The sequence below is a fragment of the Equus caballus genome, chromosome 3 (assembly GCF_041296265.1).
Source record: "Equus caballus isolate H_3958 breed thoroughbred chromosome 3, TB-T2T, whole genome shotgun sequence".
Classification (NCBI taxonomy): domain Eukaryota; kingdom Metazoa; phylum Chordata; class Mammalia; order Perissodactyla; family Equidae; genus Equus; species Equus caballus.
Genome location: NC_091686.1, coordinates 10,567,897 through 10,584,117, shown reverse-complemented (window position 1 = coordinate 10,584,117; position 16,221 = coordinate 10,567,897). Strand labels below are relative to the sequence as shown.

The 16,221-nt window shown below is 36.2% G+C and overlaps 1 protein-coding gene and 1 non-coding gene across 15 annotated transcripts in view; both read left to right on the top strand.

Moving 5' to 3' along the window:
• Positions 1-16,221, top strand: part of CNOT1 (CCR4-NOT transcription complex subunit 1) — a 112,961-nt gene that overhangs the window by 71,192 nt on the left and 25,548 nt on the right. For 6 of the 14 annotated variants that reach the window (XR_011437332.1, XR_011437333.1, XR_011437334.1 and 3 more), the window contains exons 17-25: positions 6,434-6,584; positions 7,815-8,016; positions 9,074-9,220; positions 10,360-10,484; positions 10,735-11,021; positions 11,948-12,026; positions 13,832-14,062; positions 14,388-14,528; positions 15,615-15,794. Coding sequence is in view for 11 of the 14 variants with exons in the window: in XM_023637104.2 (XP_023492872.1) it covers positions 6,434-6,584; positions 7,815-8,016; positions 9,074-9,220; positions 10,360-10,484; positions 10,735-11,021; positions 11,948-12,026; positions 13,832-14,062; positions 14,388-14,528; positions 15,615-15,794 (1,543 nt within the window). In the remaining 3 variants the exon portion in view is untranslated. The remainder of the gene's footprint in view (positions 1-6,433; positions 6,585-7,814; positions 8,017-9,073; positions 9,221-10,359; positions 10,485-10,734; positions 11,022-11,947; positions 12,027-13,831; positions 14,063-14,387; positions 14,529-15,614; positions 15,795-16,221) is intronic. The other 8 variants (XM_070262977.1, XM_070262974.1, XM_070262978.1 and 5 more) reach the window with 3 other exon arrangements.
• On the top strand, positions 6,890-7,025 carry LOC111773054 (small nucleolar RNA SNORA50). Its single transcript, XR_002807256.1, has one exon. It is a non-coding gene; the product is annotated as a small nucleolar RNA SNORA50 (small nucleolar RNA).

Sequence of the window (16,221 nt, the reverse complement as noted above, 5' to 3'; positions counted from 1 at the left end):
CCTTCATTATTTTTTTTGATTATTTTTTTCTAGGAAGATTAGTCATGAGCTAACATCTGATGCCAATCTTACTCTTTTTGCTGAGGCAGACTGGCCCTGAGCTAACATCCATGCCCATCTTCCTCTACTTTATATGTATATGTGGGATGCCTACCACAGTATGGATTGCCAAGCGGTGCCATGTCTGCACCCATAATCTGAACTGGCAAACCCGGGCCGCCAAAGCGGAAGGTGTGCACTTAACCGCTGTGCCACTGGGCCGGCCCCCCTTTATTATTCTTGTCAGGGCAGGCCTCTTAGCAACGAAGTCCCTTAGTATCTGGGAATGTCTTAATTTCTCCGTTGTGTTTGGAATGGTTTTGTTAAATACAGGATTCCTGATTTACATTCCTTTGCCTTCAGTGCTTTGAATATGCCATCTCACTGCTTCCGGCTTCCATAGTTTCTGATGAGACCTCCACTGTTAACTTTTTTGAGGCCTCCTTGTATGTGAGAAGTTGCCTCTTTTGCTGCTGTTAAGATAGTCTCATTGTGTTTTTTCTTTCAAGAGCTTAATTACGTTGTTTCTAGGTATGGATTTCTTTGAGTTATATTGGAATTTGTTGAGCTTCTTGGATGTGCAGATTAATGGTTTTCATCAGATTTGGAGTTTTCAGCTGTTCTGTCAACAAGTAGTCTTTCTACCCTTTTCTAGCTCATCTCTCCTTCTGGGACTCCCATTGTGTGTATGTTGGTACATTTGGTGGTGGTGTTCCACATGTTTTTGAGTTGGTGTTTATTTTTTTCTACTTTTTCTTTCAGTTTTGCAGTCTGGATAATCTTAATTGAACTATCTTCAAGTTCATGGATTCTTTCTTCCACCTGCTTGAATCTGCAGTTGGCAACTTGTAGTGAAGTTTTCATTTTAGTTATACTTTTAAACTTTAAAAAAAAAATTGCTATTGACATGCTCTGTTTTGGTAGACATCTTTCTCAAAGTTTGCTGTAGTTCTTTTGACGTGTTTTCCTTTAGTTCTTTGAACGTAATTAAAATAGCTGATTTAAAGTCTTTGTCTAGTAAGTCCAACACCTATTCCTCCTGAGGGACAGTTTCTGTTGAGAGCATTTTATTCCTATGGGCCATGCTTCCCTGTGCTTTTTACATGTTTTGTAATTTGTGGTTGAAAATCGGAAAGTTTAAATATTGTGGCAATTCCTGAAATCAGATTCTTCCCCCTCACCAGAGTTTTTTGTTGTGTTTGCTCTTTTTTGTGTTTAGAGACTTTTCTGAACTAATTTTGTAATGTCTGTATTCTTTGTCATGTTTGGCCTCTGAAATCTCTGTTTGGGTAGCTTTGTGGTCAACTGAGATTGGAGATTTTCTTAAACCCCTGAATCAGTGAACTGTCCTTCACCCTGTGCTGCTTTGTGCATGTTGAGGCACATCTTCACACTAAGCCAGTCACTTGATGACTCTCCTTTACCTTTGACTTCCTTCTTAGGCAGAGCCTCAGCTTGAGGTGAGGGCTTGGGCCTTCTCACACCTTTCATGGAAATGGCACAGCTGTAGGTAATGCACAGCCTTATCCCTGGGGAAATGTGGGAGTTTTTCAAAGCTCCACCATGGGAATCTCGTTCTCCAGGTTTTTCTTTTAAGCTTTTTGGTTAGCCTATTTCCTGAAACTGTTACTTTCCACCTCAGGTAGCCAGAAAGTTAAAACAATTACCTGTAAATGTTTTCTACAGATACCTGGTTGGGAAAGGCTGTTTGTGCTGGACTACCTTGTAGGTCAAATAAAGACAACTTTGCCATTGTGGTCTCATAGGGAATCCTCAGATAGGTGAAATAATGACAATTATGTGAGAATGAGGCTTTGAAGATGTTTTAACCCGGTTCTGAGCCCTCTCCAGTGGCTCTCAGGCTGCTGCTTTTCACTATAATTGTGGGCTGTTAGTTTTCAAGGCTGCTGTGCAGCTGGAGAGGGGGCATGGGAGTAGGGCAAATTAAGATGCCAGAAAGCTAGCTGTTGTTACCAAGATCTAGTTATCTTTCTGGAATAAAAATTTCCTGGATTGTTGTAAGGCTTTGGTTAATTTCCAGAGTTCTGAATAACTTGATTCTGACAATTTCTGTCAGTTTTCTACTTGCTTTTATGGAGGAGAGAGTATTTGAAGGTCTTTACTCCACCATTTTTGCTTATGTCCTATGTATTTTTTTTTAAAGTTCGAAGCCTAATAAAATGAACACCTGTGATTCTGCTGTGCAGCATGACCAATTATTTTGAAGCTACCTTTTTTATTTTTATTATTTTTTATTTTTTTCTGGTTTTCTCCCCAAGTACCCCCAGTACATCGTTGTATATTTTAGATGTATATTTTAGATGTGGGTCCCTCTAGTTGTGGCATGTGGGATGTCTCCTCAGCATGGCCGGATGAGTGGTGCCATGTCCGTGCCCAGGATTCGAATGGGTGAAACCCTGGGCTGCCGAAGCAAAGTGTGAGAACTTAACCACTAGGCCGTGGGGCCCCAGAAGCTACGTTTTCTTCCTCTCCAATCCTGTTTTCTTACTTCTCCTCCACAGATCTTGATTTTTATTTTGCTGGTATATGCTTTTAAAACAGTTTACTCACATATATCGCTAAACCAGTGGTTCTCAACCCAGGGTGATTTTGCTCCCTTGAAGTCATTTGACATTGTGTTTATTTTATTTTTATTCATTTCTTCCATATTTTTATTCATTTTCTTTTTTCTTTTTAATTTTATTGAGGTCATATTGGTTTCTAATATTGTGTGATCGCAGGTGTACATTATTATATATCAGTTTCTGTGTAGACTGTATCGTGCTCACCACCAATAGTCTAGTTTTAATCCATCATGATACATATGTGCTCCTTTACCCCCCCATCCCGCGTCCCCTCTGGTAACCGCTAATCTGTTGTCTTTATCCTCTGTTTATTTATCTTCCACATATGAGTGAAGTCATATGATGTTTCTTTTCCTCTTTGACATTGTTTTAATTGTCATAATTGGAGAGGAGGGTGCTACTGGTACCTAGTGTAAAGGCCAGGGATGCCAAACATCTTAGAATGCACAGGAGAGCCTCCCACAACAAAGAATTCTTCAGTCCAGAGTAGTACGAGTGCAGCAGTTGAGAAACTCTACTCTGTAAGTTCTTAATGTTATAAAATGTTGTTTTAAGGTTTTGCCTCTCACATTTATACATTTTAGTCCATGAGAAATTAAATATTCATTTGGAAATTTAAGTGTATGTTAAAATTGGATTAAATTTTTTGTATGTGTGTCAGGAGGTAGTTTACCCAACTCTGGATTTCAGTTTGTTTTCTTCATGTATTACAAGTACCTGTCTTCTTGATGAACTTAGTGAAATAATGCATATAAAGTCTTTAATCTGTGCTGATAAAAGTAAATAAATGCTAAAGAAGGAAGGTGTGTCCGACTAATAAGTAAGAAGTAATTATGATGGAATTATAAACTTCAATGGATGCTAAAAGTAGTAAGTGAACATTTGAGGAACAGGATGATTACACAATTTCAAAGTATCTCCCTACGAATCACTTAATAATCACAAAGGGGAGAAGTAGTAATTTTCATTGGAGAAACCTGGTATGTGCCTCATTAATTTATTGATCAAAGTGATCACCAGCTCAATTCTCCATCATGTGCCTCATGATAAAATGCACTGAGAAGAATACAGTGTAATGTATGTGGCAGTCCTGCCATAAATACATCTAAAATCTAAGATATCAGACAAACTCGAATCAGGGGACGTTCTATAAAATAACTGACTTGTACTGAAAAAAAGATGAAGTTCAAGAAAGACAAAAACTGATGAATTCTTCTAGTTTAAAGAAGCTAAAGAGATGTGACAACTCAGATTGGATCCTGATCCAAGGGAAAAAGAGCAGTGAAGGACAATATGGGAATAATTAATGTAGTTTGGATATGGCCCATCTTATTTTATCCATGTTAAACTTGATCTTTAGTATTTTCCATGATTATGGAGGAAAATGTTCTTAGGAAATACATAGTGAAGTATTTAGGGATAAAAGATACCTGATGTCTCTAACCGTCAATGTTTGGGTTGAGGGAAGTACAGAAAGAATAGTTAAATAGAGCAAAATGTAACTAATTGCCAAATGAAGCATTTATAGGGAGCTCCTTGTAATATTCTAGCCTCTCTTAAGTTTGAAATTGTGTCAGATATAAGAAGTTCTTCTAAAATAGTAAGGAATAATATTTTAGTTAACCATATTTTATCAGTTCTAAGATACCCAGGTGTTTTTTTTTTGATACCCAGTTTTTTACATTCTAACTTCCCTGAAATGATACATCTCATTGGTGACCTCTTAGAGTTACAGTTAGACCAGTTTTCTTTTTGTGTGGTATATAAAATAATGGTGTGGCTCAAAATTGAAGGCATTTTTATTCACTGCAACATGATAACAATTATTATCTACTACTGGCAGCCATTAACTCATGGCATAGGTGTCTTTGGAGAGGGATTTTTTTGTTTTTTTAATTTAAAGAGTTTTTTATGATTCGTAAAACAGACATAGTTTCAAAGCCAAAAACTATAACAAGGTACATTCAGAGAAATCTTCCTTGGAACTCTCTTACCTCAACCTTGTTCTTCTCTTCTATGTAGGTAACCATTTTCATTTATAATTTTGGGTTATCTTTGCATTAAAAAAATACATATATATTTGTATTTTTCCCCCTTTCCTGTAGAAAAGGTAGTGTATACTCAGTTGTACCATGCTTCTTTCATTTGATCATATATCCTGGAGTTCACCCCACATAATTAGAGAGCTTGCTTGTTTCTTTCAGTTGCTTTGTAGTACTCCATTGAACTGATGTTTTGTGCCTTAGTAAACCAGTCTCCTATTGCTGGACATTCTGATTGTTTTCACTCTGTATGACGAGTAGTAGTGGAATGAATAGTGTTTTGCATCCATCGTCTTTGCCAGTGTATATTTGGGATCACTAGAAATGCAGTTGTTGGATTAAAGGGAAATGCATGTGTAATTTTGTTAGATGTTGCAAAGTTTTCCTCTGTAGGAAGTTTTGCATTTTGACTACCAGCAGTGTCTGTTTTCCCATAGCCTTACTAATAGAGGGTATGGTAATCTGAAAGATGAAATATGATATCTCTGAAATTTTAATTGCAGGGGAGTGGGTACTTTGAACTTAACATACATGGAAGCTAGAGAGAGCTATTTGTGTCCTTATATTTTAAATACCGTTAATTGTTTTTGAGCATCTTTTGGATATTAGTGGTTTTACTACTTAATACTAAGGTAAATAAGAAGATCCACACCTTTAGGAACTGATGTCTCCCTTTTCTTTTTCATGGTCTATTAATATTTTTCTTCCTCGCTTCAGTGAATGAAGAAACAACTCATTGTTCATTTAAATTTGTAGTCCACCTTTGAAACAGTGTTTTTTTCATATTGGTACAAATAAAAATTTTGTAGACTTTGTTGTAGTGATTTAATGTAGAGTTTTATTTGGTACTTTTGACATCCTTGTCTGTTGTTTCCCCAAATGTGAAACAACTTTCTTAGCTGAGTGACTACTTTTACTACTACTATTTTTTTTTTTTGAGGAAGATTAGCCCTGAGCTAACTACTGCCAATCTACCTCTTTTTGCTGAGGAAGACTGGCCCTGAGCTAACATCCATGCCCATCTTCCTCTATTTTATACGTGGTACGCCTACCACGGCATGCCTTTTTGCCAAGCAGTGCCATGTCCGCACCCGGGATCCAAACCCATGAACCCTGGGCTGCCGAAAAGCAGAACATGCGAACTTAACCGCTGCGCCACCTGGCCAGCCCGTACTCTTACTTCTTAATGCTAGTAGTATGATTTCTGAATTTAGGTCGAAAGATCGAAGACAGTGTCAAGTTGTGTAGAGTTTGTGAGGACAAGAGATTGCCTAGTTTTAGGAGGCAGTAAATAGGAAGGTGGGTTTTTCTGTCAAACATTTATCCTACCTGACATTTTAGAAGTCAGTCAATACTTTATGTGCTTGCTAAATGTAGTTACTATGTGTGATATTTTTATTATATTTAAATAAATGTCTTTGACTATGAGAAAGTAATATACAAATTGCTTATCTGTTTGCTTTGATATATCCAGGTTTGGGCATAATTTTTGATAAAAGTGGTTGAAAATGTGGAATGTTTCTTGGCGTATTTAAAAATGTTGGTGGTACTGTACACAAGGTTTAGTTTCAGAGTTGTAAATTAGATACTTTCAAGAGAAAGCCAGTCTTCAGAAAATCCTAGTGCTTAATGACAGATGCAAAGACACATGGGATATGGTAGAAATTTAGCTATATGTTCCAGCAAGTTCTCTGTATTAGAGAATCAGGTTTGTTTATTGAGGTGTTCTGGGCAATAAGAAGTGGTGTTTTTTCCTTCTCTCTTTAGGAGTGTTTCTCAGGAGTTATCAGAAACCATCCTCACCATGGTAGCCAATTGTAGTAATGTTATGAACAAGGCCAGACAACCGCCACCTGGAGTTATGCCAAAAGGACGCCCTCCTAGTGCTAGCAGCTTAGATGCCATTTCTCCTGTTCAGGTAAATGAACGCTACAATCAGTACATCTGCATTTGTTCATAGGCTTGGAGTAGAATAAACTTCTACATCATCATTAATAATCTACTCAAAGGAAAATTTGTCTAAATTTATTACATTCTAGATAAAACTGCATGTCTAGTATCCACTACTACGTTAAAGGAGATCTTTAAATAGGCTTGGTAGTTGAGAATAGATTTTAATCATTAAATAGAACATGACTCTGAGAGGAAAGATACAAAACAGCTTATTTAGGTTAAATGGTAAGGGCTTCTTTTTAAACTAAGAATAACTTAGACTTGAGAAATAAGCACTGCCTTTGAACCTGATATGTCTTGTTTGTAGCTTCACGGGCCAAGCAACAGTGCTAGAGCATAAGGACTTGTTATAACTGGGGCTCTTCAGCTCTCAACTGAACTGCTCTTTTAAAAACAAGGTACATTTAAGTTACTCCCTGACACCAACCACCCCCTTCTTTCTGGGAGCAACATACTCCACTTCTATTTTCAGCTGCATTGAATGGCAGATTGGGGTTTAAGAAAGAAAGAACATTTAGTGATTCCTTAGTGGCCACTTTACAAAAGTCATTTTGCATATCATTTTCTGTAGTTGTGAAGATCTGAAATAATGCCACAACCTAAGAAGCTCGAAAGTGCAGTTAGATATTTTTAAGAATCTCTGGTGAATAGCATACCTTGTTTTTTGTTTTTATTTTTGTTTGTTTTAAGCTAGAGCTGATCTGCAACCCCTCAGAGTCTCAAATTTTGATTAGATTTCTTTTGACTGGAAGATTCGTAATTTCTTAATGCTTTTATTGTGTTGAAAGTTAAACAACTTACTTTAGGAACTTCCTTTTGTTTCAAACGGGCTTATTGGAAATTGTAAGGAGCTAATGTAATAACTATCCCACATTACTACTAAATGTTTACTAGTATACAGCTGTGGGGTAATTCGTCTTAAATATTGTTCTTGAAGTTTTGCAGCCCTCATATTATGGCTCTGATACTTTGGCAGGGGCTGACTCTTTAATCCCATTCCATCTATGATATAGTAAGAAAAATGACTAAGCATACTTAACTTGATTTTGGAATTTAAGTACCATGATGATTGTGTGGGGTTTTGCAGTTTACTTATTAAGCATATGAAGAGCTGTTGCTAAAGATTACTTTACCTGTCATATGTCTGCCTTTGCTTGAAGTATGTTTAATACATTTTTATAATGTTTTTCTTTAGATTGACCCTCTTGCTGGAATGGCATCTCTTAGTATAGGTGGTTCAGCTGCCCCTCACACCCAGAGTATGCAGGGTTTTCCTCCAAATTTGGGTTCTGCATTCAGTACCCCTCAGTCACCAGCAAAAGCATTTCCACCCCTTTCAACCCCAAATCAGACAACTGCATTCAGTGGTATTGGAGGACTTTCATCACAGCTTCCAGGTAAGGGGGGTGGGGGCGCAGATTACTTGTAAGTTTCATTGTGCCTTAGTATGTGGAGTCGCTGTGGTAAAGAAAGCTGCTTAAAACTAAATTGTGATAGTTGCTTCAACATCCAAAGTTGAAAAGAGAAAAACATAATATTATTAGTCGAATTGCAGTTCACATATTTGTAGTTGTAAAGTTAGTTATTCAGTAAGGTTTCTGTATTACCAAACGATAGCATAAATAGTAGCAAGTGTGTTAATCATGTATTCCAAAGGACTTAGGCTTAGATCAAAACCTCACAGCTTTATGAGTTACTCAAGCTTGGTATAATAAAGGCAGAGAGATTTCACACATCACATTGAAGCATATGTTCTACCTCAGCACTTCACCTACCTTGAAAGTGATAGTAAATTCCTAAAACGTTTTCAAATATTTTGGCTTTTAACTTGATACTGAAGTAAATGTTACTCCCCCCCCACCCCCCCGCCTTGTACCCACTTGTTTCTCCTAAACTATCTGCACCTTTTATTTTCATAGTATGATTTTAGAGTATTGTTGTAATGATTCTGTAACCTAGTTAACACTGCTGCAATATGGTTCTAGCCCTGATTGTTCATTCATTTAAACCACAGTTACTGTACTTAGGCCATCTTAGCAAAGACCTAACTATTGTAAGATTCCGTATGCTGGAATTGAGAGAAATAAAGAAGTCCTGGCTCGTGCTAACTAGAAGATAGTAAGAAATTCTTCAATTTTAATCATTTAGAAAGCAAACCACTTCCTCTTATTTTGACTACCTGAATCTCACATCACGTATGAGAATGTACAGTTTAAAAACTTGTATATTAATATCTTACCAAGAATAAAGTAAACTAATAATTCTAAATGCTGAAGAAATTTTGGCACTGTCCATTTTCACCTACTCTTATTAGATTCTCTATAAAATTAAGTAGACATTATAATGGAGTTAACAAAGACCCTGACTTTTTAAACAAGAACTTATATGTTTGATGTGAGTCAAGTCAAGAATATGAGTAATGATAAGACTTTTGGCTGCCTTCATTCTTTCTAGTAGGTGGTCTTGGCACAGGCAGCCTGACTGGTATAGGAACTGGGGCTCTTGGACTCCCTGCAGTGAATAACGATCCTTTTGTACAGAGGAAATTGGGCACCTCTGGACTGAACCAGCCTACATTCCAGCAGAGTAAGATGAAACCTTGTAAGTGGTAGTGTTGTCTGTGATTGTGAAGTGTGACTGATGCTCATAAAACTTTTTTGGTTATATGTCCGATTTGTTGTCCCTAGAGTTATATGGACAAAACATTGACTTATCTTAATATATTGTTAGTAGGGCCATTTATTAATGTGCCGCCTTAGATCAGTGCAAGTAAATTCACGAATTTGAATTATGAAAATAAAAATTCAAAGTATCACTCTACTTTTGATCTGGATTGCCAGAACAAAGTGATGGTTAATAAGAGGTAGCATCCTTTAGGGGTGTGTTATCCTAAACGTAAGAAGTATAGTAAAGAGAAAAGACTTTCAGCAGTTTAAATATATGTATATAAATCTTAAACCTATCCTAAAAATTTCTTGTTATTGTATTTTAACAAATCAGGAGCACTCAGGAGAATTTCAGATTTCTGTTTCAGCTTGGCAGTTTAAAAAAGTACATAACTATATTTTAGTTTATTTTAAGGTTTTAGCTTTGATACGTGTAGCCTTATAATAAATATTGCCATGTAATATATATGATATAACAGAATAACCAGTTTTTGAAATTCCACCTCCTTAGTAAGTTATCTCAAAGAGAGGTTCTCTTTTGAGATAGGTTATCATTTAATGTCCTTCTTGTCATTGGGAACTAAACCTTCATTATACTAGACTTGAAAATCTACCAAACTGACTTGAAAATGTTAGTGTGAAAGGCTTGTCTGAATGTTATGTTTCGTAGCATGCTTTGTGTTTATATCAGTGTGTCATGCACATGGATTGATAATTCTTATATGTTAAATGTGATTTTTATTATAAAATAGTAAAGACTTGTGAACCTTGATTGAGATTGTATTAAGGGTAAGTGCATTATGAATTTAAACCTAGTGAACTTTCATGGTGTAATAAGTCATGATGAAGAAGATATTAAGGGAGAATTATAGGTGTAAGGAAATTTTGTTAAAATCTTTTATGTGTACCTAAAACACTTGAATATTGAAACTTTACCACTTAGTACTTTCTTCAGTTTCTTCGTTTTTTCCCTTAAAATTAAAACTCTGTTATTCTCTCTGGCTCTCTGTGTATTTTATTGGGGAGTGGAGAAGGAGGTTAAATGCCTACTGGTTGCTTTTTTGTTTCTCACAGCGGACTTGTCTCAGGTGTGGCCAGAGGCAAATCAGCACTTTAGTAAAGAGATAGATGATGAAGCAAACAGCTATTTCCAGAGAATATATAATCATCCACCACATCCAACCATGTCTGTTGATGAGGTGAGTGTCTAGGATGACTTAATTCTTTATAGTTTAGGTAAATCTTTAAAAAATTCCCTTTTCAAAGTTTTTACAAATCTACCTCAAAGTGTTTTGATATGTCTGTGCATCTTTTGAAACCTTAGCACCTGTCTCAGGCTCAGTTTGTTGTTAAATATTCTGCCTAGCACTTCTACTATGAATATTTGAGGAATGCTCTTAATAAGAGTTTCCTTTATGCGTGTATTTTTTTTTGTCTTGTTTTTTCCAGGTATTAGAAATGCTACAGAGGTTTAAAGACTCTACCATAAAGAGGGAACGAGAAGTATTTAACTGTATGCTAAGGAACTTGTTTGAAGAATATCGGTTTTTCCCCCAGTACCCTGATAAAGAGTTACATATAACAGCCTGCCTGTTTGGTGGGATAATCGAAAAAGGACTAGTCACTTACATGGCACTAGGTCTGGCCCTGCGATATGTTCTTGAAGCCTTACGCAAGCCTTTTGGATCCAAAATGTATTATTTCGGAATTGCTGCACTAGATAGATTTAAAAATAGGTGAGTGGGTAGGTTTCCTAAGAAGCATCTTTTTTAATATAACAACTGTCATTTATTTATAAATAATAACTATTATTTATCAACTAATTCATACCATGACCCATCATTTACATGCATACTAACTAATCTTAATAACTGTATGAAGTCGAAGAGGAAGAAGTAAAAACAATTTAATTCATTACAGTTATCAAATAAGTGGTAGGAAAAGCGTAAAGTGAAATAGCAGGAGGGTTTTTTGTTTGTTTATTGAGATTTACTTTATATACAGTAAAGTCACCGTTTTAGGTGTACAGTTCTTTGAATTTTGACAAACTTATACAGCCGTATAACCACCACAACCATAATCAAGATACTGAATGTTTCCATCACACCCAAGGAGGTCTCTTTTTCCCCCTTTTTAGTTCACCTTCCCCCTTTCTAGCCTCTGGCAGCCACTGATCTGATTTGTCTCTAGTTTTTCCAGAGTGTTATTGAAATGGATTCATACGTAATGTGTATGAGTCTGACTTCTTGCACTTAGCCTGATGCTTTTGAGATTCATATATGTTATTGCATGTTTCAGTAGTTTCTTTTTATTGCTGAGTAGTATTCCATTCTATGGATTAACTACAAATTGTTTTTCTCTCCACCTGTTTATGAACATTTGAGTTGTTTCCAGATAGCAGTTGTAGTAGCTCATTGTAATCTAATCTTAAGTAAAATATGACTTAAAAAAACAAAGATACTATTTTCTGGTGTAAAAGGAGAGAAGTTCATAAACATTTTCCCCCTCTATGCCTGTGTTCTTCTCTGGCATTTTCTTCAGATCAGGTATTTCATAAGCTGAATGGGAGAAATGGCCTAGACTCGCATTTGGAAGAAAATTTTTGTTAATTGTGCTTCCTCTGTTTTTACATGAAATGATGAATCAGTGTTTTTGTTGGCAGATTGAAGGACTACCCCCAGTATTGTCAGCACTTGGCTTCTATCAGTCACTTTATGCAATTTCCACATCATTTACAGGAGGTAAGTGTCTTCAACACCTAAAATCTGTCTAGTAGTTGGAGGGCTTATCTTTTTCAACTTGATTTTGGGTTTAGTGGGAATGGCATTAATATTTCTTAATGATTGGCATGATGTAGGTATATATATTATTTGTTGCTCTTTTTGCAACTTAATAGATCATAACAAAATGTCATTCTTGGATTATATTTGCTTAGTTTAATAAAAGGCTTATATCAGTTCTTTCAGCCTAATAATGCTATTGAAGAATCATCTTTCATTAGTAAGAGAATTCCTTCCTGATTCTAAAAAGGAGTTGAAGTGGGAATCTTGGCTAAAAATAAAGTTGTTCCTCTGATTTAAATGTTAATGTGATTCAAAGCTGTTTGAAAGAAGACTTAGACCAGTGTTTAATACAGCGTTTTTACCACCTGCTTAGATTCCTTTGAGGTATCTATTAAAAAGGAGGCAGTTCCTGAGGGAATGGACCTAGAAAATACACGTTTTAAGCCATCTTTAGCGATTGTTCTTAGAATTTGTAAACCACTGTTTTAAGTTACTGATTTTAGGTTGATTGGTAAATGTTATTCATACCTTTGTCTTGCTTTTGATCAAAATCAGCTTATAGAGAACAGGAAAGTTAGTTAATTTTTATTTTACTGTCTTTTATACAAAGCAGATAAATGGCTTAATCTTATTTTAAGGGAAAGATTAGATTTTAAGGAATCAGAAAGACCAGAATTTGAGCCTACTTTTAATTCTATATTATACTTTAGCCCACTACTTTCTACCTCATCCTGCTGAGTTTTCCTGTAGGTGGGCAGGGTTATTCTGAAGGGATAACCTACGAGACCACTGAGTGGCAGGCCAGGAGTGTGTTCATTCACATGAGGGGGTTGGGGAAATATGCCAAAACTCTAGTACTGAAAACTGTACAGAAAAGCAGAGGCTTACCACAATCAAATGGGTTTGGAATTCAGAGTTGGGAATAGGGACCTTGGAAAACTGGAGACGAGAGATGGCGTGGAAGTGATCATACAAAACAGTGGTCCCCAGCACCCACTGTAACCAGATAGCCCGAGAAGGGGAGAGAGGTCACTGTTTATGTTTCTATACTTAGTCAATTTAAAGGGCTGCGCTTTCTTCAGAGATTGTCTTTCCTACTTGAAAATATCCTTTTTTGAATAAAGTTACTGCATGTGTGGATAGTAGTTTTTGTTTTCCCAGGTACAGACTGTTGGAAATAGTATCAGGAACTTTTTGTCAGTTCTTGAGTTTGTCTGTGGGGAGGAGGTTTATTGGTGTGTGAAATGAAGAAAATCTTGCCCTAGAACATCCAGTATCATTGTTGACTTGGCTGTATACAGTGTACTTTTGTTTTTGTTTTGTAGTAATATCCTTACTGAGAGAACACTCAAAATGCAGTGTATTTTTTTAGGCCTTAGGTTTCTCATCAGCATCCAATAAGAAAGAGATCAGTTTACTATATAAATTTTAAAGTCTTAAAGTTTATGTGTATTAAGGGATTTAAAGAAATTTATATGCAGGTGTTTGTGGCAGCTCTTTTGGAAGTGGTTTTACTAGACTAGTTCTCTCATGAATACTATTAAAACATAGTAATATTTTACCTCCCAAGGAGTCTGTAGTATCCACTTATGTGTTTATATATATGGTAATGGAACAGGATGGGGCAAGAAGTAAGGGACATGTATGAACCAAGAGTACTCTGAAATAATTTCTACCCTCTCAGAAGTGAGGGGAGTGTAATTAAAATTTTCAATTTCTGTTAAGAACTGTTTTAATGTGTTTCCCTCTCCCTACCCCTATAGTATATCGAGTATGGACAGCAGTCTAGAGATCCTCCTGTGAAAATGCAGGGCTCTATCACAACCCCTGGAAGTATTGCACTGGCTCAGGCACAGGCTCAGGCCCAGGTTCCAGCAAAAGCTCCCCTTGCGGGTCAGGTTAGCACTATGGTAACCACCTCGACAACCACCACTGTTGCTAAAACGGTTACAGTCACCAGGCCAACCGGAGTCAGCTTTAAGAAAGATGTGCCAGTAAGTAGGTCCTTTTTCTTTTTCCAGGATTTGCTATGCTGTAATATATCCAGTAGTGAACATGTATTTTAATTTTATTATAAATAACACATACCTACTAAAAAAAGGGTATAAAGACCAGCATTTCTGTCTTTGTATCTCCCCTCCCCCAAATTCCCATAGACAGCCATTGTTAATAGTTCAGTACATGTGCTTGCCAACACTTCCAATGTACAATCATACATGTCATGTGTATTTTATGCTAAAGGGATCTGTATACGTTTTTTTCCTGGGATTTGTCAAATAAGCTTTCAATTTGTTTATTTTATGTGCTTTATTCCTTTAGCCTTCTATTAATACTACAAATATAGATACATTGCTTGTGGCCACAGATCAAACTGAGAGAATTGTAGAGCCCCCAGAAAATATCCAGGAGAAAATTGCTTTTATCTTCAACAATCTCTCCCAGTCAAATATGACACAAAAGGTGAGCATGATGTAATAGTTTACATATTGCTACAAATGCTCTCTGTTCTTTTCCCTGATGGGTTCGGAGATATATATTTAATGTTCTCTACCCTTTTTAATACTTACTTTAAAGGTAATAGAGTCAAAACAAAGGGAAGGTGGATATACAACTAGCGGTTGTGGTTTTTGTAGATGTTAAATAGCACTAGTTTTAAATGTACTGTTTTGCAGTGAGTTACAGGCTGTTTGCAATAAACTTCATGATGTCATGATGATGGAAGCTTTCATTTGTACTTCTAGTCACAACTCGTCTTGTCCCAGAGACCATTCTGAGCATTTGTTGGGTGCCTGATTACTCACATGGGTAGACCTTGTGAAAAGCAGAGGAATGATGTTTGCCTTTACAAGATTATATGCTAAGACAATACTTGGATATGCCTATTTTAGCCACTAAGATTATAAACAGAGTGGGTTTTAAGATATAATGCAAGTACTGTCTTTCAAAATCCCATCATAATTAATTGAGGAAAAAAATTAAGCGTTTAATTAGACTACTGGTGGTGAGCATGATAAAGTCTATTCAGAAATTGATGATGGTGTACACCCAGAATTACACAATGTTGTAAACCATTATGATCTCAGTAAAATTACAGGAAAAACAATTGAGCCTTTGGCATCTTTTTTTGGAAAAGAAATTTCAAACTTCACGGATTCCTAGAGGTGGAAATTTAGGAAAACATACTTCTGGTGTTAGGTCTGTTATTGGAATGTTGTACATTATGAATCCTCTTTTGGTCAGATGGAGAGTTGTATGAGATGGGAGTGTGAGGGACTGTATGTTTTATAATTTTAAAGCTGAAAGTGACCATAGATGTTTCAGTTCTAATCACCCACAGTTTGAGAGATGATTGACTACACTAATGTGTAAGTGAATATATTGTGTACCTCATAGCATCTGTCTGATGTCTGGAAGAGATTAGCGAGTGCTTTAGCATCTGTTTTTACAAGGAGCCACATGCTGTAGTATTGTTCAAAGAAACAAAACTCAAAACTGTGTTTTACCATCTTTTAATAGTATACTTCCTGTGTCATATTGGTTGGCTAGGTTGAAGAACTAAAAGAAACTGTGAAGGAAGAATTTATGCCTTGGGTTTCACAATACTTGGTTATGAAGAGAGTCAGTATTGAGCCAAACTTTCACAGCCTGTATTCAAACTTCCTTGACACGTTGAAGAATCCTGAATTTAATAAGATGGTTCTGAATGAGACTTACAGAAACATCAAAGTAAGAGTTAGTTCTTATATTTCTTTTCACTGCTGTTTTGAGTTTGGAAATACCTGATTGTACAGGCAGAATTTTGGGGCGGGGCGGGGTGCTGCTCTTTTTCCCTATATGTTGTCTGTATTAGGTTGCTATGAAAGTTGCTCTAGGGTTTGTTTCAAATATAGACCTAAATTTTGTGAAGAATTTAGTCTTACAGACGTACTCTGTGTACTGTTTACATTGAAAGTAAGTATTGCTTTGAATTTGTTTTTACCATTCTGTACATGATTTTAAATCTTTACCCTCTTAAATTTGCTTTTTTCCCCTTCCACTTGTTAATTTGCAATATGCTCTTAGCTTTAATGTCACTTTTTTTTAAATAGTCTTATAGAAATCCATTATATGGATGTACATTGCTAACAGCTTTCACTATTACAAAAACAGTGCT